The 22,035-nt window shown below is 39.4% G+C and overlaps 1 protein-coding gene across 1 annotated transcript in view; it reads right to left on the bottom strand.

Moving 5' to 3' along the window:
* The window catches only part of LOC149286607 (contactin-associated protein-like 2), a 494,134-nt gene that overhangs the window by 258,692 nt on the left and 213,407 nt on the right, over positions 1-22,035 (bottom strand). Inside the window, exon 10 of the mRNA XM_089493838.1 lies at positions 3,341-3,512. Within this exon, the coding sequence (XP_089349964.1) occupies positions 3,341-3,512 (172 nt within the window). The remainder of the gene's footprint in view (positions 1-3,340; positions 3,513-22,035) is intronic.

Genomic DNA, 22,035 nt, shown 5'->3' with positions numbered 1-22,035 from the left:
AGTATTAAAATTTCTACTCAACACAGGGAATATGAAATGATTAAGCTTATAATAATGCTAATTGCATCTATTGCTTTAAAGTATATTCTATTGTACAGGGATATTATTTTTTTTAAATGGTTTTAGATGAGTTAGTAACTGATATTCCACGTTTGAAGACCTACATCCTATCATTGGAAATTAAGGATTTTTTTAAATATGTTTTTTTTGTATGGGCATTCGCTTACATCACTGATATAAGTGTTGTTTTGTATTGCATGGTATATACTGTGGAATACCATTTATGTAGCATTTTCCATATTGTACTTTGTTCTTTTGAGTGTGAATAATGCCGGAGGAAAAAAAAATCTAAACTGGCATATTATTTAAAATCATTTAGAACTGATACAAAATGATCTAGCTATTTTACATTGAACATGGGATTTAAATGAAAAATCAAAACTTATGACATTGAAAATTTAAGGAACAAAAAACACCATTTAAATTGTAAACCTTCGTGCAGCCGATATACGCTAGAATTTTCTAATTTAACCTTGATTATGTAAAAAAGCAAACATTTTAGCAAGAAGCATGTTTTTGCTACCTACCGCAATAAACCCATTTATTTTGTTGAGATATCCCTAATATAAACTTTAGTTGAATGCATTTAACATAAAAACATTTTCTTCAAGTGTATGCAGATGTTTAGAGAACCAAGAAGAATTTAATTGATTTGGCAACAGAAAGCTATTTGGGAGAAACCAATGCACAGAGCAGATTTTGTTGCTATTCATACTGTGCTACTGTACATAGATAAATTAGCTGACAATTACTTTAAATGAAAAATGCAATGACATTTCTTCATCTGTCACAGGTTAGATGTGACAGTTTTTAGAGATACCATCTCATTCCAGCCTTTAGAAAATGTTTTGCGCAGCTGATCAAGGAGAAGGTCGTCATGTGGTCAAACGACATCACTCATCCATTATCCCTGACATAATACTATATAGCTGAAAGTGAACTTCGATCACACGTATGACAGGAGCTCAACTTCTAAGTCACAAACATCAAACCTCTTTATCACTGTGCGCTAAAACATCTTGGGCAAAAATAACCTTAAGGTCATTTCATTCTTCGGCCGGGACCTATAATAAATAATTGCATGATGTATATTTTTTCCTGTAAGAGAACCTCAGTGCAGATCGACCGTAATGAAGGGAAAGATTGATATTTGGTGGCTTACAGATGCTAGTTTTTTCCTTTCTCTAGATGGTAGTGCTAATCACATCTGTGTGCTTTAAGACCTACAATTGTGTCTTATTGATCTACTTTTTACATATTTATAAGTACCGGAAAACAATTAAAATTATCCAGTCAGTAAACAGTAAAAAAAAAAACACCCTGAGAAAGGCATTTTTGTCATCTTTTATGAAGAAAGTTAAATGGTTTGATGGAGAGGAGACAGATGGGTGAGGGAAAGAGAATTATTCCCGGTTTACTAGGCATGGAATGAAGTGGAAGAACTTCTCAATGTTGGGAGTAGATCACTTTAAAATGAGATCTCATATGAGTGATTTTAATAGAAAAGACAAATATGTATATGTGTATACCATAACTCTTGTTTTATATTGCTTTGTTAAGTAAATGTGAGATACTGAAAAAGGCATCCCTTCTAGCCCCTTGAATTTCTAAGGTCTGCAAATGACTGCTTAAAGAACCAATTTGTACCTTCAACAAGCTTGCAAACATTCCAGAATACTTTCGCCCTCTCTCTCTAAATCTTGTATCATGGCTGATTTTATGGTTATAAATAAGACAACCATGGATCCTGAGTCAGGACTAGCCAAGTATGGAGTTCTGTCAGGGACCATGAGAAGAGTTGCATGGTTCTTTATGATGATGGCCACCCCTGTAACGTGAATTAAGTCCAAGTGGGCAAGCCTCCAGGCCTTAATTTGGTGCCCTGCCTAACTGTTGATGCAGGAGCCAGGTACGTGGCTCAGCAGGATACCCTATACAGGGCTAAAAGACCTGTTAAAAGAATGTATCTTTACCCAGTCCAAGAGTTACTTTCACTCAACACTTTTTAACTTGGTTACCTAAAATCAATTATTTTGGCTCTTCCTTACTCTTTAGTAAGAAAGAACTGTTATTTTACCTTATATGGTATCAAATACACATTGGTAGAGAAGTTATACACTACATATTTATGTACGGTTTATATATATAGTTCTTCAGAGTTCTACTTCTTTCATTACATAAAATTAGATTACTTACGAAAAACACCAAGTCCTTTAAACTATGTAAAAATACCTTGAAATTCATGCTGAGAGGAATGTTTATGAATATATGTATATGAAAATGAACTATCATTCTGCGTAATGTATGAAGGTAGTTCACATAATGGCAATATTTAATTTATAAAAGTTGCGTTCAGCATCTTGTCTCAGCAATCTGTTTCATATTTCCACTAAAGTATGTCTATTCTCTAGGGAGCCATCTTTTCATCATTTTTTAATGTGATAAATGTCAGTCCTGTCTTCCCAGGGATATCTTGCATTTAATGTTCATAGCTTCCAATATTAACTGTTTACATAAAAGACAGAAAGCTACATCATATTGCTGAGAAAAAAAGAATTGAAATCCCTGATGGATCTAAACAGTAAAATGTTTTGCGCATAAATATGTGGTGTTATTTTTGTGGTCTAGTGTCGTATGACTAGGGGGAACCAGTTAGTTGTCACAGGTGGTATTCAGAGAGGTAGTTTAAAGACAGTTTTTTCTTTTACTTGTTATCTTAAACAATATGAAAAATGATGTCTTAAGTAGACTTTGCATTCGATTGGTACAAATAAAACTTTTAATTAAATTTGCCAATTTTGTCAATTCGGATGAATTTATGTCAGTAGAAGCCTCCTTCATTTGTTCACAATGTCTATTTGAAAGTACCATTTCCAACCTCGTCTATGAATTCTAGCAACAATAGTGAATTGTGGAGAAACAAAATGTGCCAAATCATGTAAAAAATAACAAATGTTTTCCATATTTTTTTTTCCTGTATGTATTCCTATTTTAGAATCTGCCAACAGTTGTACAAAAAAATGCAAACAATGGAACATCCCACCTTCCGCAGAGATTTAAACAACCACATTTGAGCATAGATGTGCTTATTCAATTATACAGCTTTTTTTTAGTATGGATGTGAAAATTCATGCACAGGCAGTTATTTTGGAGAGGCTTTTTGTAATAAAAAACTATATTTTTATTGTTCATGTTTTAAGGAATAAATAATATTCCAGAATCAAACCTCACATTTAAAATAATAATCATCATCATAATAGTAAAGTGTTTTTTGGCCTACCTGTCTATAATGGCACACATATCAATGCTGATATTTTCAAAACTTCCTTCCTTTCCTTGTTCTATATCATGGAGGTCCATCAGTTGGTCATCCACATGAATGAGTTGCATGCACCCTTGGAATGAATGCTGAAGAAAAGTATAGTCTGACTCATTTGATTTTGGGAAAAACCCTGGTGGAAAAACAAAACACAGAATACATTCAGCAACATTATGACTTCTTATTAATCAGCTTAGTTTGCAATGGTTACAAATTAATTCTGTTGTGTAAACAATATCATTGTTGTAAAATGGCTGAAGATTCAGTGTTAGATTCTCCTTAAGAATAAGTTATCCATGTTATGAGCATACCTGGGAACTTTCTAAATGAGCTGACCCTGAGACTCTGGAAATATTAAACCTTTAATAGCCAATCATGAAGATTCTATATAGTGAGACGCCAAATGTATTATCCAAATGGTTCTCATACATGTCATCATTTTAACCATAACTTGTTATTATTTACACTTAATTGAGTCACCTGCATCCAAGCAGGGATATCAATCACAACATACTGGTAGCCAAAGCACCAATTTGGAGTCTTATATATGAGCACAGCGGTGTAGAATAGGAAGGAATCAGCTCCAGACTGTGTGACCCTGAGAATTTATCCCTTCACCCTGAGATTGAGGCAAAAACCCTGAGACTCAGGATCAAACCCTAAGAGTTCCCAGATATGGTTATGAGAGCTTTTTAAGGATGCCACATCAAGGATTTTGGAGTGTTATACTACTCCTGGCTCTGCCTATTCATACCCAATTTTTGAGGATACATACCCCACTTACATTCATCCTAAACCCACTTAAAACACTTCTTTTTTATGTGTTAAATTATTTGACATTTTTAGAATGTGAGATGTGCTAATCTGGAATGTTTTGAAAACTGAAGGTGTCCACTATGGTTCCATGATCAAGGATAAACCTGTGTTTGCCTTTTTGAGTAATGTATGAAAGACACATATTGGTGAGCCAAATTCATTTTAGTTTTTATTAGACATAAATTAAATATTAAGATACTGAAACAAAGTTTTGTATAGTAATATATATTTGACATGTACCAAACATACTTTTTCATATTATACTAAACACTGGCCTCAATATTATTTGATCTTCATGGACCAAAATTTAACCTAGTTTCATATTATTATAGTTTTAGGAAATGCCTAGCTATACTGTATGTGCCTAGACCAAAACAGTTATGATGAACTTGTGATGGAAATATGCTTGTGATTGTAAATTTTTACAATAAACTGTTTTTTCCAGCAAGGAGGACTAGCAGGCATAACTATAGAAAAAGAGATTGGTCCAATCCTGTCTGCTTCTTTTTCTTGATGCAAAGACTCAAACCTTGTCTTAGATTTGCGATAACCACATGCCTCATATATTGAGTCATGTAAGTCAGATGACTTAATAATGTTCCCACATTCACTATGCATTATGGAATCTGAACATTATGAGCATCTTTTGAGTTCACATTTGTTGACCCTTCATAATGCCTAGTAAAGTCAATAATCTGAAACCCCCAATTTAATGAATTAGTCAAAGACACTTCTAGAGAAATTGTAAACCATGTAAATTCTATATGACCCAATATTAAGGAATGCATGTTATAATTTTCTAGAATAAAATGAAATGAAATAAAGTATTCAGTTTCTAAAGAAACTGTTAGAAAAAAACTATAAATGGTTTTACAGAAAAAAAAATCAGCTAGAGTCATCAGAATAGTTCTCACACGAATCAGAAGTAATTTAACAAGTCATTACATGCAACATTTGGAATAATTTGAAAACACTAGTTATGCCTATAATTATTTCTTTGTATACTTTAAATTTTATTATACACTGAGTATGATAGAAATTCAAGTTATCATCTATTGTTATCATTCAAATTACAATATGCTCTTTTCGAGCAATACTTTGGTAGCCAAAAAGAAAAAGCCTAAAGTAACACTCCAGTTATCAAATGAACTTTAATACATATCATAGCCGAGAAGTCTGTTTCATTTTACATCGTGTCCCAGCTATTTCCCATGCGATATATGTCTTTGGCCCAACAGACCCCCTTACACGTGATATTCTTACTGACAATCAGTTCTAGCGTTGGCTTGTTGAACACTGCAAGCAGGGTCCATTGAGACACCATGCACATGCTTAAAAAGCTCTTATTGATTTGATTTCCTAACATCAATTGGCACCAATCAGTGGTGAGAATCTTCAGACCCTAGAGGGTGGGAAGTTGCAGCTTCTCCCTAAGGTCAGAGCATTTTTATATTTTTTTTTCTAAAACATTGAACAGTTCATACTTACAAAGTCCTTTTAAAGGCAGTTATTTTGTTTGTGTAGGGGGTTCCCTGGGACACTGGAACATTCCTTTAATCTGTATTGCAACTACAGTTCCCAGAGGGTCTTAAGCAATATGGGGCTTGTCTTTATGCCACAGATAAAGAGATGCCACATCTTCACGTAACAGGAAAGGCAAGGGCCTTCCTTATTTCAGGAAATTTTACCAATACAAAACTATTAGTGCTATGTGTGTGAAATCATAAAAGGTAGTTCATTGTTTCCTATAGTAATAGGAAAGTATCTTACAAGGTTCTGACAGGTCTGTGAATTTGCAAGATAACTTTGTACAGAAACTTTATATGTTGGAATGACATTATTCTGAAGAGACATGTTGCTATGTATTCAAGAAATCAATGCGCTTTCTAGATGATTTAGTCCCAGGCCATCTGGCAGGTAACTGGAGAGCAGATAGCTTTTCAAGACAGTCATTTTCCATAACTATGAGGTTATGCAGCAAGCAATGGACAGTGGTTAGTCTGTAAAGCAAGAGGAGTGGAAAACAAATCCCTTGAAATGGAACCCTGGGCAGTAGGGTGACAGATGTCGGCAAAGTGAGCTTTCATTTGGTTTGTTTAATGAAAATGAGTGTATGCTGTGATAAATTCTTGTAACAGCATGTATGTATAATATGCATGTGAGAAATTAACCAAGGACTGTATTTTGATAGCATAATAACCAGTTCTGGATCCATTCTTAATGAGCAGTCACCAAAAGAAGAGCATGATTAATTGGTCCAATATAAAGCAATAAGCCCACTCAACATATTTAATTGCACACAAAAAAATCATACTTAATCAACGCTGTAGAACCTGGTATTATACCTGGACTATATTTCGCAGACCCGGGGAACTGTTTTACCAACTTTTTGGGGTCAAGAAGGATTTTTTTCCCCTGGTTAGTACAAAATTGGAAAGAGCGAAACTGGGGGGTTTTTTTGCCTTCTTTTGGATCAACAGCAACAAATTAACAGATATAGGAAAGGCTGAACTTGATGGGCGCATGTCTTATTTCAGCCTATATAACTATGTAACTATGTAAATGTGACTGCCGTTGGGTATAGTGGGCACAATTCAACGATCTGTCTAGTTTCTAGACTATTGTAGGAAGAAAAGTACTGAAAAAGTGCTGAATTGTTACAAAGTAGTCAGTGATTCACCTTAATGGGCACATGGTCAAGTAGCATTTGCTAATCATGTACCTTTGTCACAATGCCCACTGTTTTTAATTAAACATCACTATTTGTTAAATCAGATCAAATCAAAACTCCTGATATGAAGTGAGAATTCTAAACAACTTTTACAGATGTATTTAAACCCCTATTAAATGCATATTATCATTGCGTATGTTACACATGTTTTGTGTATATGTGTGGATATAGAGAGTGTGGTTTTAGCATTCATTCTTTTCCATTGGATTTTAGATAGCTTGTTGAATTAAGCCCAGTGGTCCTGACAGTTGCCAGTTATGCTCATATTTTTAATATGCTCCTCAGATATTATACTTTCAGCTAGTTAAGCTCATTGTTCAGACAACTACAATCTTAAACTGACATAGTAAACATGCTAAAAACTGAAAAATAAGTACATTTGAACCAAGAAAGAATTGTCTATCATGAAATAAAGTAAGCTTAAGTATTATTATTTATTTATTTATATAGCTCCATCCTTTTCCTATGTGTTGTACCTAATGATAATATATTGTATGGAGGATGATGGTGATGTTTTAACTTTCTTAACATCCTTGGGTAATGTATGTGGAGACTAAAACATCACAATTGCTTACCAAGGATATATGTAATATATTGATGCTACTTTTCAATCAATTAGCTTGTCTAGCCTACAGCTTAGACAGAATTTCTGGCAAAAGGTATTCACGGTGGCTTCAAATTTGACATATTTCTAAAATAAAACCAACAGATTTAGATTAAAGTAACATCTAATAAACCAAAAAATAGAGTCCATGTTTGTCACAAAAGGGGGTGCATGAAAAATGAATAATTTCATAGGTTATCAATTTTATTGTAATTTTACCCTCTAGTTAAAATAGCTATGTGCAAAAGCCTAAGACCCTTAGGCATTCACACATATACATTCATACATATACACACAAATATACATACATACACAGAAGATGCCTTTCTTTATTCCAAGTGATGAGAGCTGCCGCAAGTGTACTGCAAGTGTGATGATGTTATGTCGCCCCACTGAGGTCCTATCTACAGGAGCCTGCACTACTGTTGAGTGGCTGGTAGTGTTGCAGTGGCTGGATTATTCATTAAAAGCGCTGCAACATTCTCAGAGCTCAGGGACCATAGGCAAGTACCTCATCTGTGTAATTGATATTCTAGTGCTGTTTGGGAGTTAACTAAATCATTAAAATGGTGCCTCTGTGGTCTATCTTCTGTTGGACTTACCATAACCATTATAGGAGGAAAGCTCCTCAATACATGTGGCCATAGGCAAGAAATGCCAGGTATCATAACTACATACATTGAGCACCAGTCTTCAACTTTAGAAGCATATACATATTTATCAGTATACAGTGGGGCAAAAAAGTATTTAGTCAGCCACCAATTGTGCAAGTTCTCCCACTTAAAAATATGAGAGAGGCCTGTACTTTTCACCATAGGTACACTTCAACTATGAGAGACAGAATGAGACAACAAAGTCCATAAATCACATTGTCTGATTTTTCAAGAATTTATTTGCAAATTATGGTAGAAAATAAGTATTTGGTCAATAACAAAAGTTCATTTCAATACTTTGTTATATACCCTTTGTTGGCAATGACAGAGGTCAAACGTTTTCTGTAAGTCTTCACAAGGTTTTCACACACTGTTGCTGGTATTTTGGACCATTCCTCCATGCAGATCTCCTCTAGAGCAGTGATGTTTTGGGGCTGTCGCTGGGCAACACGGACTTTCAACTCCCTCCAAAGGTTTTCTATGGGGTTGAGATCTGGAGACTGGCTAGGCCACTCCAGGACCTTGAAATGCTTCTTACGAAGCCACTCCTTCGTTGCCCGGGCGGTTTGTTTGGGATCATTGTCATGCTGAAAGACCCAGCCACGATACATGGCCCCATTCATTCTTTCCTTTACATGGATCAGTCGTCCTGGTCCCTTTGCAGAAAAACAGCCCCAAAGCATGATGTTTCCACCCCCATGCTTCACCGTAGGTATGGTGTTCTTTGAATGCAACTCAGCATTCTTTTTCCTCCAAACACGACGAGTTGAGTTTCTACCAAAAAGTTCTACCTTGGTTTCATCTGACCATATGACATTCGCCCAATCCTCTTCTGAATCATCCAAATGCTCTCTAGCAAACTTCAGACGGGCCTGGACATGTACTGGCTTAAGCAGGGGGACAGGTCTGGCACTGCATTATTTGAGTGCCTGGCGGCGTAGTGTGTTACTGATGGTAGACTTTGTTACTTTGGTCCCAGCTCTCTGCAGGTCATTCACTAGGTCCCCCCCTGTGGTTCTGGGATTTTTGCTCAGCGTTCTTGTGATCATTTTGACACCACGGGGTGAGATCTTGCGTGGAGCCCCAGATCGAGGGAGATTATCAGTGGTCCTGTATGTCTTCCATTTTCAAATAATTGCTCCCACAGTTGATTTATTCACACCAAGCTGCTTGCCTATTGCAGATTCAGTCTTCCCAGTCTGGTGCAGGTCTACAATTTTGTTTCTGGTGTCCTTCGACAGCTCTTTGGTCTTGGCCATAGTGGGGTTTGGAGTGTGACTGTTTGAGGTTGTGGACAGGTGTCTTTTATAATGATAACAAGTTCAAACAGGTGCCATTAATACAAGTAATGAGTGGAGGACAGAGGAGACTCTTAAAGAAGATGTTACAGGTCTGTGAGAGCCAGATATCTTGCTTGTTTGTAGGTGACCAAATACTTATTTTACCGAGGAATTTACCAATGAATTCATTAGAAATCCTACAATGTGATTTCCTGTATTCTTTCCCCCCATTCTGTTCGTTCATAGTTGAAGTGTACCTATGGTGAAAAGTACAGGCCTCTCTCATCTTTTTAAGTGGGAGAACTTGCACAATTGGTGGCTGACTAAATACTTTTTTGCCCCACTGTATGTATAAATGAAATTTTGGAAATAAACGTTACATCATATCAGTAGGTAGTAAAGTTATATACAATGTCTCTGTAAAGTCCTGCACCCCTAGCTGCATCTCTAACCATAACCCTAAAACAAAGGGGTTTCTATCAGGCCATTTGAAATAATGGCAACGCCAGTGTATTTTTTTTTTAATGACCCAAATATTCTTCAAAAATGTTACAAGACTGCAAGGATAATAATGAGCAATTTTTTAAAATTCTTTTTGTATAAAAAAAATACAGTAATTATGAAACTGTATCACAAAATAGGATATAAATAAGATATTGCTAACTCTGGGAGAACCTAAATTGGCTTCTAGCATCTAAAATTTATTGTGCATCAACTGGAGTGCAGAAGAATTTAATGGCCTGTGGTATTGGAAGCAGAATTTGTGTGTGTCCGATTATTCAGTAAACCTGCATACTGATCCTGCGAGAAATCAGAATCGCTAAACATACAAAAAACAATATTTGGAGCTTTCTAGACTATAACTCTAGCCAAAACGCTTAATAATTATACAGATGGGAAAAATCGACATTCTATTAAAATGGTATACCAAAAAATGTTTTTGGTAATGTAACATTTATAGGAACAGTCTAGTCCCCCAAAATTCTATTTAAAAAAATAAATATATATATATTTTAATGCATCTTGAACTCCATTGCATTTAACGTTATGAGAATAGATGTAAGTATTATTTAGTTATTGGAGTTCTTTGTTTTTCTGGCTGCCTCCTGGCAGTTGGGGATTATACTCTACTGAAATGTGTTGTGTTAATTAATCCAGGCGGTACAAGAGATAATTAACCTATTTTTTTGTTGAAAAAATGACAATGTAACATTTTAAGCAAAATAAAAATAGCAATTGAGTTTTCTGCTTACAAGGCAGTTATAGCATATTCATTATCTGATACATTTGCAGGTGAAGTGCAAATGCCGTAAGAAACAGACATAGTTATCATAGTTGCCAACTGTCCTGAGTTAGATTAGGAAATACCAAGAGTAAACTAGTGTCTCACAACTTTTCTAGCAATGCATGGGCTAGATATGCGATATGTCAGAAATGATGAAGTGCACAAAAGTAAGATGTAGGCAACGAAAACTGTATTGAAGTAGAGAAAACTGAAAAAGCTAAAACGTCATTGTGTGAAATAACCCTCCTGTTTCCATCTTCCAAGATAGATATATGAGTAAGTCAAAACTCCTTTTAAGGACTAAGGGAGTGAAAGAATTAGTGTCCTTGTGGGCAAAAGAGATTACTAGAGGACGTAGGAGATATAGTCAAGAGGTTAGCAAAAAGAGCCAGTAGAGCATTTCAATCAAATGAATATAAAGGGAAAAAGTTGAGGGCAAGGAGAAAGAATGAGCTAAGGAAGGAAGAGCAATGTAAGGAAAGGTTCATTGGAGAATGGGGTGTGGATAAGAAAGTATGAGAGAAGAAAATGGGAGATGGAAGTGTATAAAGAGGAGATAAGTGGAGATAATAAAAGGAATTGCTGGGGAGTAACTGATAACAAAATGTAGTTTCTCTGAGCTAGCTACTAAAGTTATTGGTCTGTACCTTTTAAATCTCATTTTGGACCTTAACTAGCAGAATGCCTTTTAATACGATAAGTCTTAATTGTTCTGTGGCTCTGTGGCTCTGTGGCATGCATTTTAATACACAACATGTCCCAACTAAACTAAAGTCCACTGACTATAAAGCAATGTGAAACATCAACTCAAGATATCTATTAATTAAGAGAGCCCTTTCAATTAAACAAAGATAAGGTAAAAAATTTGCATGTTTAATAAGGTAATACAAGTAACAGTATGTTTTATTTCCATTTGAAAACACTATATAAAATCTTCAAATGATCTAACGCTTGTCCTGTCCATTAAAATGCTGGCAATGTGTGGGTAGGAATATAAGGAAGAAATTATGCCTCGTAAAAATAAAAAACCTAAAACAATTAATATACTGTCCGGTTGGTTGGGAAGTCATTGCAAAAAAAGTAATACTATTTGGGACATGTTTGTGTTGTATAGGGAGAAGACTTGGAAAGAAAAGTTTTGATATTTATATTCGCCTGGCGACAGGAGATGGAGATTTTTTTGTATGTTGACTTGTTTAATAGATTTCATTGTGATGGTACAGCTATAAAACAATGATAAAATTAATCTTTTTAGTAGTGTTCACCAGTCACTCAAGAGGTTAATCATTCTGGTCTACCACTTCAAAAGAAAACTTTTAATTGATTGGTACACAAAGCCAGTGTGGATGATTTGTTATTAACCCAACTGGGAAATAGATTATGCAAATCACAGTCTATAAATTAAGCTTTTATGGTTACAGTTGATTACAAGATGACATCAATGTAGTACAGGTAGTGAAAACAAATATTCAGGGGAAAAACAAGACTGACCACAAATTCTTATTTTTATGCTATACAAGGAACTAGAAGGATCAAGTCTTAACCTGGTTATGGTGACAGACAGAACCTGAGTGATTAAATATATCCTCATTGGTATATATATACCTACATTAACCAACTCTCAGCCTGTGAAGATACATGTATATGTCTCCAGCCTCCTATAACAAATGAATGAAAACTCGGCAACATGTGTATCGTGGTAGGCAAGTAATTTGATGTTCTGCAAATATTTTCTGAGAGTATTCCCCAGAGTCAGGAGGTTGGTACTAAAGTCTTAATGAGGTATAAAATAAGTATATTGACGTTATATCAAGCATCGTTTTGCTACTTGCATTTAACACAGGATATAAAACTAGTTTCCAATAAGATTCATCATTAAAATAGCTTAATAGGGAACAAAATAAATGGTTTGATAGGGTTAATTGCATTGGCTGGCTTCAAAGATGTCCCAAATAGCACGTGGGGGCAGAATATCCAGATTTGGAAAAAATGGTTTTGAAATAGCAAAACACAACTTATACTTATTTTCCCATAACTTGGTATTTCTAAACTCAGGACAAATAGTATAATCTACTTAGCGGGTTTTTATAATTAGGTTTTATAGATGAGTAAAAGATTTTTGTAAGTAAAAGTCAGAAAAAGTCTTTTTTTCCTCCATATTTTTTTTACAATATTTTGTACTTTTTTGTAGTAAATTATATGATACAATCAAAATAATACAGTCCCAACAAAAGGAAAACAGCAGTGTAGTTAATTAAACAGTTCCAAGGACAAAGGCAGGCAGCGTAGTCAAAACAGTTCTAAGGTCAAAGGCAGGCAGCGTAGATTCATAAACGAAGTCACAGTTCCAGTATAAAGGGCAAAGCCAAGTAGCGTAGTCAAAAACAGTTCCAAGGTCAAAGGCAGGCAGCGTAGGTTCATAAATGAGGTCACAGTTCCAGTATAAAGGGCAAAGGCAAGTAGAGGAATCCAATAAAGGGGAGCCAAGGGTCAAATACCGTAAAGTCACGTAGAATGTTCAAAATCTTCTGGAAGGAGGTGATAGGGAATCCACAGGAAAGCAGCTCAACTAGCAAGCAAATTGTGAAGGGGTTATTGGGTCTTTATAGGGTCTCTGATTAGAGGTCTCCTCCCCTTCCCACCTGATTACCTCTTCTGTGCACCTGTTCCCCTCCTCCACACACATGGTGCCCTCCCCTTGGTGTGAGAAGGATAGGGGTAAGGGATTCTGGCTCCTCCCTTGTTTGGCAGCTCCCTCCTGCCTCCCTCCGTCCTCCGGAACGAAGTCCTTAAGGACTGAGGACATAGGGGATAAGTCACCAAAAACTGGTCCTTAAGAGCCAACGGCATACCCCCTACATTATGAGGTTTTGGAACTGAGATCCGGCTGTCAAATGTGACAGCCTAGTCTCCTCCCTGACAGCTGGGGCCAACATTTTTGGCCCCCAAGCTGTCAGATCAAATGTAACGGCTCTCTAAAAGGGATTTAAATGAAAAGTAAGTGCGTGAAAAGTGTTAAAATGCCAGCATTTAAAATACCCTGGAATGTCTAGTTTTCGAAAATATGATGGGGGTAAATTGAACTGACTGTCTTCAAAGACGACTCAAATATGATATGGGGTAAGATGTCCAGATTTAAAAAAAATTTGCAAAATGCTACTTGCCCTATAATGTAGTTATATTATATTATATATTATATAACTAATATATTATATTAGTATCTATTTTTTTCATTAATTTTGTAGGTGAGTAAAATAGTTTTCAAATAAAAGTAAAAAAAGAAATATAGTAAATTCATGATATGGTAAAAATAATGGTATTTAAAGAAAGTCCTTTTTTCTGAAGAAAAAAAGAAACTAGGGGTACAGAAAGAAAAAAACAACCTGCCCTTAAGGCCTTATAGATTTTTTATTGGAATTTTTAATAATACTATTTACACAAATGCAAGAGTTATATAATCTCTTAAAAGAAAACATTAATATATTAGGGTTATACATTTCTTAAAATCTTTTGGGGTCTTAAACAACACTATATTAAATAAGATCATTCAAATTATTTCTAGAATCAGTAAAGCTTTACGTTTATATAACCATAGGGAGAAAATAAAGACTACCGACAAATGGGAAGACAAGATCTCTATGACATTCTCTTCTGAATCTTGGTTAAACTCATTCTCGCTTTTAAAGAAAACAATACATTGTGTTTATATTCAAGAATTGTTCCCAAAATTAATACATAGTTGGTATTTAGTCTAAACTAAAGCTAACACATATTTTAGATCTATATCTATTTTTAGCTGCAACATGCTGAAGATGTAATTCCGATATAGGTATTCTGTACAGTTTGCAAATTAATAGTAAGTAAGTGAATATCTCAATTTAATCATTCTTATTTCACTTAGATCTACCTTGAATGAAAAAAACCCAAATACTTTATTTTTTATTATTATTTTTTTTACTTATATTCTAAGACATTTGTCCTAGATTAAATGTAGTTAGATCACAAATAAATGATCAATACTTTGTGGAAAAATCTATTTAATGAAATATGATTAATTTAAACTTCTAGTATGACATATGGACACCTTGGGCATTACAAATATACCTTATATTAAACAATAATATATATATATATATATATATATATATTTGATCTACGCATCTATATTTGATCTACGCATCTCTTCCTTTTTCTTTGGACCCAGGCAAATTTAAATATTGATATACATTAATGTCTTCATTCTCTCTTTTTTAACAGGCTAGACAATCATTTAAGATCTACTTCTTCTGCCACGATTTGCCTTTTGTTTGATTAGTTTGTCTGTTTTTATGTTAGTTTGGATCATATGCACCTTGTCAAGATAGAATGTATTATCCTGAATCATTTATTACTATATTTACAAACATAATTAATATATGTTTATTTGTTCTTTGGAAAACTTTAATTAAAAAAAGAAAGAAAAAGGAAAAAATGCTAATACTATATGTGAGCAAAAAGACTAGTATACAGTTAGAAAATAATCTTACATGATTCAAAGCAGATGGCTGTAGAAACTCACCATTTAATTAACTTTTTGCGTAGAGGTATCTAATTCCCTTTTCATTTATACATAGAACTAATAATTCTGACATTTATAGTTTTAGCAGTGAAACACGTTTAACCAGAATTACATAATTAAACTAAATGTAGAATCCAATGTGACTGAATAATTTAGTTTGCATTCTATAACCTCCAACCCATTCTCCCCATCTCACAGCCCAGCAGTGGTACTTCTTAGCTGCCTACACCACTGTCCTCTATGCTGAGCACCAGTATAAGCCGTGATCAGGAGTGTAACGAGAAACCACAGGGCCCTGGTGTAAAAACTGCACTAGGGCACCAACTTCACCAAGCAACATGTCCCACAGTGCCGCCTTTGCTCTAAACAGCTTGTGAGTGCCACCTTTGCCCCCAGCAGATTATCAGTGTTATCCTAACCCCCAAACAGCTTGTCTGTGCCATCATTGCTCCAAACAGCTTGTCCCCTTGCTCCGCCCCTTGCCCCCCCTCCAACATACACTCTGGCACACATATGTAAACACACTTACACTAACTACACACACTTACTTATGCTCACTAACACATACTTATACACTATATCTGACCACTCACGCAGCTATGTTCACACACACTTACACATCCATGCTCACACACAAACACACACATCCATGCTCACACACATTTACATACGCATGCTCACACACACTTACATATCGATGCTCACACACTTACGCATTCTTGCTTACACACACAATTACACATCCATGATCACACACACTTACACATAGACATTCATGCTCACACACACTTATAAATAAGCATCCATGTTCACACACTTATACATAGACATTCATGCTCACATACTTACATACAAACATACATACATAACCCCTTCTGCCCCGCTTACCTCTCACATCTCCTGCAGCTTTCTGTCTGGCTGCTCGTACACTGTGCGAGCAGCCTTGGGTTCAGCGAGGGGTCATGTGACGCAACGTGTCCCTGATACTTTCCTGTGTCCCCGTGCTAGTTCAAAATAGTTTAACCCCTGCAACCCCTGTAGTTACACCACTGGGCATCACAACCTTTAATGCTACACTTAATTGACACGGCATGGCATGGAGTAGGTTCACTATGGAGGTGTGCCTGCTAGACACAGTGCCGGTTATAAAGGAGATCCCTGAACCCCACAACTAGCCCATGGGAGCAGTAGTAGGCCAGAAAGAATAACTGCCTAGTAGAACAATTTGCCCTGGTTATGCAAGCTGCCTCCACCCCGAGGCCTAAATGGGATATTTGTTTGGTCTTCATAAATTTCCTTTATGATAGGCCAAGCCTTCCCCTTATCCAGAAACCCTTCTATGTTCCTTAAAACCCTTTACTTTTTCTCCCAAACTCAAATAAAACATATTTTCTATGTAAGAACTTAAGATATTTGTGCATAAGCACTGCAGACCCCCATACATGGGCTAATATTTAATAGGTACTTTTACATGCATTTATGCATGGGCTGTTGAAAACACTGTGTTTAGGGGTCTCTTTAGATCAGGGGTGTCCAACGTGAGATTTCACGGTGGGCCAGCCGCCTCCGTGCCCCCCAGTGCCTTAGTGAGGCTCTTTGCCCCGCCCCTTTGAAGATGCGAAGTGGCGCTAAAGGGGGTGGGCTCACATGGAAGAGTTCCTCGTGATGGGGAGAAGAGCATGTCAAAGGAGAGCAGTCTGCAGGGGAAGGAAGCCAGCAAAAACGTGTAGATAGATGGAAGGGGACCCATATTCAAAGGGGTGCTGCCTTGGGGCAACAAAAAGGGGGTTGCTGAGGGTTATAAGCACACAACAGGGTGGCTGGGGCATCACATATATATATATATATATATACATATATCGATACAAAAAGGGGGGGGCTGTTAACAATACACATGGGTATGGGGGGCATTACATTAACTAGTACAAAAGGGGGTGGGGGCATCAATACACAAAGGGAGCTGTCTGGGGGCATAAATACACATGGGGCAATACACAAGGATGTGGGGGGAGTACATTAATACTAAAGGGGTGCCTGGCTGGGGCATCAATACACAACGGGGCAAACAACAAAGCAGTGTGGAAAGCACTCCTGATACTGATACTTACTGATACTTTACTTTACTGTAGGAATAAATAGAACTATTTAATTTTTACTTATCCAGAGATAAAACACCCTCCTGAATTTGTAGTCACTTCAGAGGACAAAACTTTCAAGGCTCAGAAATCAGTGAAAGGAAAAGTAAAGGTTTTGTGTTATTTACTCTGTTTCAATCAGCATATTTTTTTCAAAAAGGATTAGTGGCACAAAACAGGGTGCATTTATTAGAGAAGTTATGGCATACAATACCGGACAACAGATATCCTAGCAGGGATTCCATATACTACACTTACTCACTAGCTACCATGAAACAGAAGTTGGGCACATGCTTTCACTTGTAAAACGTTCACACAAACATTGTTTCACGCAGGACTCTCCAAGGTTCCTTTTTCCTCACTCTCCCAAGGGGTAAAAAGGCCAGGTCAACCCAATTGGTCCCTGGGCAGGAATCCATATACTCATTCTTTTTGCCTCCACCACATATGGGTAGCCCCCTCAATTAATCCAGATACAGTTCACAACTGCAGCTTCATGATCATGGTAGAGCAAGCGGGATGTCCAAGGAAACCACGTTCTGTTCATTGTCTGTCGCTGCCTGCAATCTTGTCTGCACAGCTCCCAACCTTGATATCTCCCATGTCCACTCACAAATCCCAGTGTTCGTAGTAAATATACTCCTCCGGGAAAACTCTTGATTCTGCTAAACGCACACAGTCTTGGCTTCTCATGTTGCAGAAATACTCACGCATCCTGTGCCAGATGGGTGCCCTCTCTCTACATCATGAAATCTCTCCTACACCCCCACACATACTACACCCCCTAGCTCATACACATTTTACAACACCCCCCCCCCTGGTGTTGTCACAGCTCCATTTAAAACAACCTCACTCTATGAAAAGGAGGGGAGAACTGTAGACAAGGAATTCCTGCCAGTGCCCACAAATGGTGTTATCAGTTATAAAGCATTTCATCTCCCAAATGTCTTGGCACCATTATATTAACCTGTTCATTAACTTTCCCAATGCATACTGTTACGCCGGATCAGGCACCACAGGTGATGGACCCACGATGCAGAGATGGCGAGAATATCCGATAGACAAGCCGGGATCAAGACAGGCAGCACAGGAGCGTGGTCAATGCAATAGCCGGGGTCGGGGCAGGCAGCACAGGATCAAGGTCAAATAACAAAGCCGAGGTCAGGACGGGCAGCGCAGGATCAAGGTCAAATAACAAAGCCGAGGTCTGGTACACGTGGAGATCAATCAATTCGCAAGAGCACCCAGAGAACATTAACATGGACTCGTTGAACGGGCAATGAAACAAGGAACAGGAAGGTTTAAATAGAGCCAATGGCGGGAGAGCAGGTAAGATGACGTCATCGTGACCGGCGCAATAGCGTCGTCGCGATGGCAACAACAAAACAAAACTTCCTGCCTGTGTTACCTCCGTGAAAGACGCGGAGGGGCCACACAGGCAGGGGAGGTAAAACAACCTCCGTGGCATGCCCGCGGCGGTTAACTACGAGGTCCTCTCTGCCTGTGTTGCCGCCGCGAGCGACGCGGCAGTGCCACACAGGCAGAAGAGGTACTGGTCGGGTGCCGCGAGCATGTAGCGGCGGATCGTTTCTCCGATCGCCGCTGATATGCTGCGGCAGCCCGAACAGAACCGTCATTGACCGGGAGGCGTGCCTGCTCTATACGCACGCCCCCTCGTGTGCGTGTAGAGCGCACGTCAGTACACGAGGGGGACGTGCGCGAGGAACGCCGTGGGACCCCGGCCGGACAGGTAGGTGTAACACAACCCCCCCTCCCAGGAGCGCGCTCCGGGCGCGAAGGACCAGGACGGTGAGGGAATCGGGCATGGAACCGGGAAACACAGAGAGGCGCGTGCACAGCACGGGCCGGAACCCAGGACCGTTCCTCAGGACCGTACCCACGCCAGTCGAGCAGATATTGGAGGGAACCGCGGTGCCAACGGGAGTCGAGCACGCGGCGGACGACGTGTTCCTCGTGACCGCGGACAAGGACAGGGGCAGGAGGACGAAGGGACACAGAATAGCGATTAACCACGCAGGGCTTAAGGAGAGATACGTGGAACGTGTTGGGGATACGCATAGACGGAGGAAGAGCAAGGGACACGGCAACCTCGTTGATGCGACGGATGATGCGGAAGGGACCGAGAAATCGGGGACCTAGTGTCCTACTGGGCTGACGTAGTGCGATGTTCCGTGCGGACAGCCAGACATAGTCGCCGACCTCGTAGCGAGGAGGCGTAGCACGATGCTTGTCAGCAGCAGCCTTGCTGCGGGTCTGGGCCTTGACCAGCTGGTCGCTGAGGGTTTCCCAATGGGCACGCATATTGGCAACCCGCTCCTCGACGGCAGGAATGCAAGCACCGCGAGCGGCAGATGGCGGTGGTAGAACTATTGGGTGGTATCCCAAAGCGGCATAAAACGGCGAACAACGTAATGATTCGTGGACAGCGTTGTTGTAGGACAACTCGGCCAAGGGTAACAAGGACGACCAGTTGTCTTGGCGTTCATTGACGTATAAGCGCAGGTATTGTTTTAAGGTCTGATTGGTGCGCTCCGTCTGGCCGTTCGATTGCGGGTGATAAGCTGAGGACAGATGTGTCCGGATGCCTAGCTTGCAGCAAAGGGTCCTCCAGTATCTGGATACAAACTGGGGGCCCCTATCCGACACTACGTGGAGCGGCAGGCCATGTAACCGCACCACGTCTCTGATGAACACGTCTGCCAATTGGGATGCCGTGGGTAGCTTGTGTAGGGCAATAAAGTGGGCCTGTTTGGTGAACCTGTCAACCACAACGAGGATAGTAGTGAACCCTTTAGAGACAGGAAGGTCGACAATGAAGTCCATAGCTATATGAGTCCATGGGGTTTCTGGCACGGGAAGAGGTAATAAGAGACCAGAAGGCCCGGGTGTGCACGGACTTGTGACGGGCACATTGGGGACAGGTGGCAATGAAGGCGTTGACGTCACGTGTTAAGGACGGCCACCAAAAGGTTTTCCGGATGTGGTACTCCGTTTTGCGGGCTCCGGGATGGCCGGCCAGAGGTGGGTTATGACCCCAGTGGAGAACATCACCACGAAACCGCTGGGGAACGTAGAGGCGACCTGATGGAGGACGTTGGGAAGCGGTGATGTGCGCCTGTTGCATACGGATCCGATGCATCATGGAAGATGATAAGGCCGAGATGACGCGTGCTTGTGGAATGATGGGTTCCTCTTGGGTGAAGTCACGATGGCTATCGAATTGACGGGAGAGAGCGTCTGCTTTGACGTTTTTACTGCCGGGCTGATATGTCATGACATAATTAAAACGGGTAAAGAACAAGGCCCATCTGGCTTGTCGAGGATTCAGGCGTCGAGCGGATTCTATATATTGTAGGTTCTTGTGGTCCGTCATGACCACAACAGGCAGTTTGGTACCTTCGAGTAGGTGACGCCATTCCTCAAAGGCCATTTTAACCGCAAGTAGTTCTCTGTTTCCCACATCATAGTTGCGTTCGGCGGATGAGAAGCCCTTTGAGAAGAACGCACAGGGGAGGTATTTGGACGTTGTCGGGTTTCGTTGAGATAGAACAGCCCCAGCACCGTTCTCTGAAGCGTCCACTTCTAAGAGGTACTGTAAGGCAGGATCTGGTCGTTGCAGAACGGGTGCTGAACAGAAGGCTTGTTTCAGTCGCTCGAAGGCTTTCACGGCTTCCACGGACCAGTACTTGGGATTAGCCCCTTTTTTAGTAAAGGCGATAATGGGCGCTGCGATGGAGGCATAATTGCGTATGAAGCGCCGATAATAATTGGCGAATCCCAGGAAGCGTTGAACAGCTTTTACGGTATGGGGAATAGGCCAATCGAGGATAGCCTTCAACTTGCTGGGGTCCATTTCGAGGCCATTAGCGGAGATGATGTACCCGAGAAATGGAAGGCTGTTCTTTTCGAAGTCGCATTTCTCGGCTTTGGCATAGAGACTGTTCTCACGTAATCTTTGCAGGACAGAACGTAGATGTATACGATGAGTTTTGACGTCAGGTGAGTATACAAGGATATCGTCGAGATAGACGACTACGTGGGAGAGCAACATGTCTCGGAACACGTCATTAACGAAGGCTTGAAACACGGCAGGAGCGTTACATAGGCCGAAGGGCATGACCCTGTACTCATAGTGACCATATCTTGTATTAAAGGCGGTCTTCCATTCGTCGTTTTCTTTTACGCGTACTAGGTTGTATGCCCCTCTTAGGTCGAGTTTGGTGAAAATCGTAGCCCCCTTCAATCTGTCATAGATCTCCGTGATTAACGGAAGAGGATACCGGTTTTTTACGGTTATGCGATTTAGTCCCCTGTAGTCTATGCATGGTCGAAGGGAGCCCTCCTTCTTGGAAACAAAAAAGAATCCGGCCCCTGCTGGTGAGGAAGAGGGTCGGATGAAGCCCTTCTCCAGGCTCTCTTTGATGTACAATTCAAGGGCCTCGTTTTCGGGCTCCGACAGGGGATATGTGCGTCCTCGTGGTGGCATGGTACCCGGCAACAAATCTATGGCACAGTCGTAAGGTCTGTGAGGGGGTAGGCGTTCTGCCTGTCTTTTGGAAAAAACGTCCAGAAA

The sequence above is a fragment of the Sceloporus occidentalis genome, unplaced genomic scaffold (genome assembly GCF_023333645.1).
Source record: "Sceloporus occidentalis isolate IW3139 unplaced genomic scaffold, rSceOcc1.0.p SCAF_67, whole genome shotgun sequence".
In the NCBI taxonomy this organism is placed as follows: Eukaryota; Metazoa; Chordata; class Lepidosauria; order Squamata; family Phrynosomatidae; genus Sceloporus; species Sceloporus occidentalis.
Note: the sequence above shows the minus strand (reverse complement) of the source record. Positions and strands in the feature narration are given on the sequence as shown.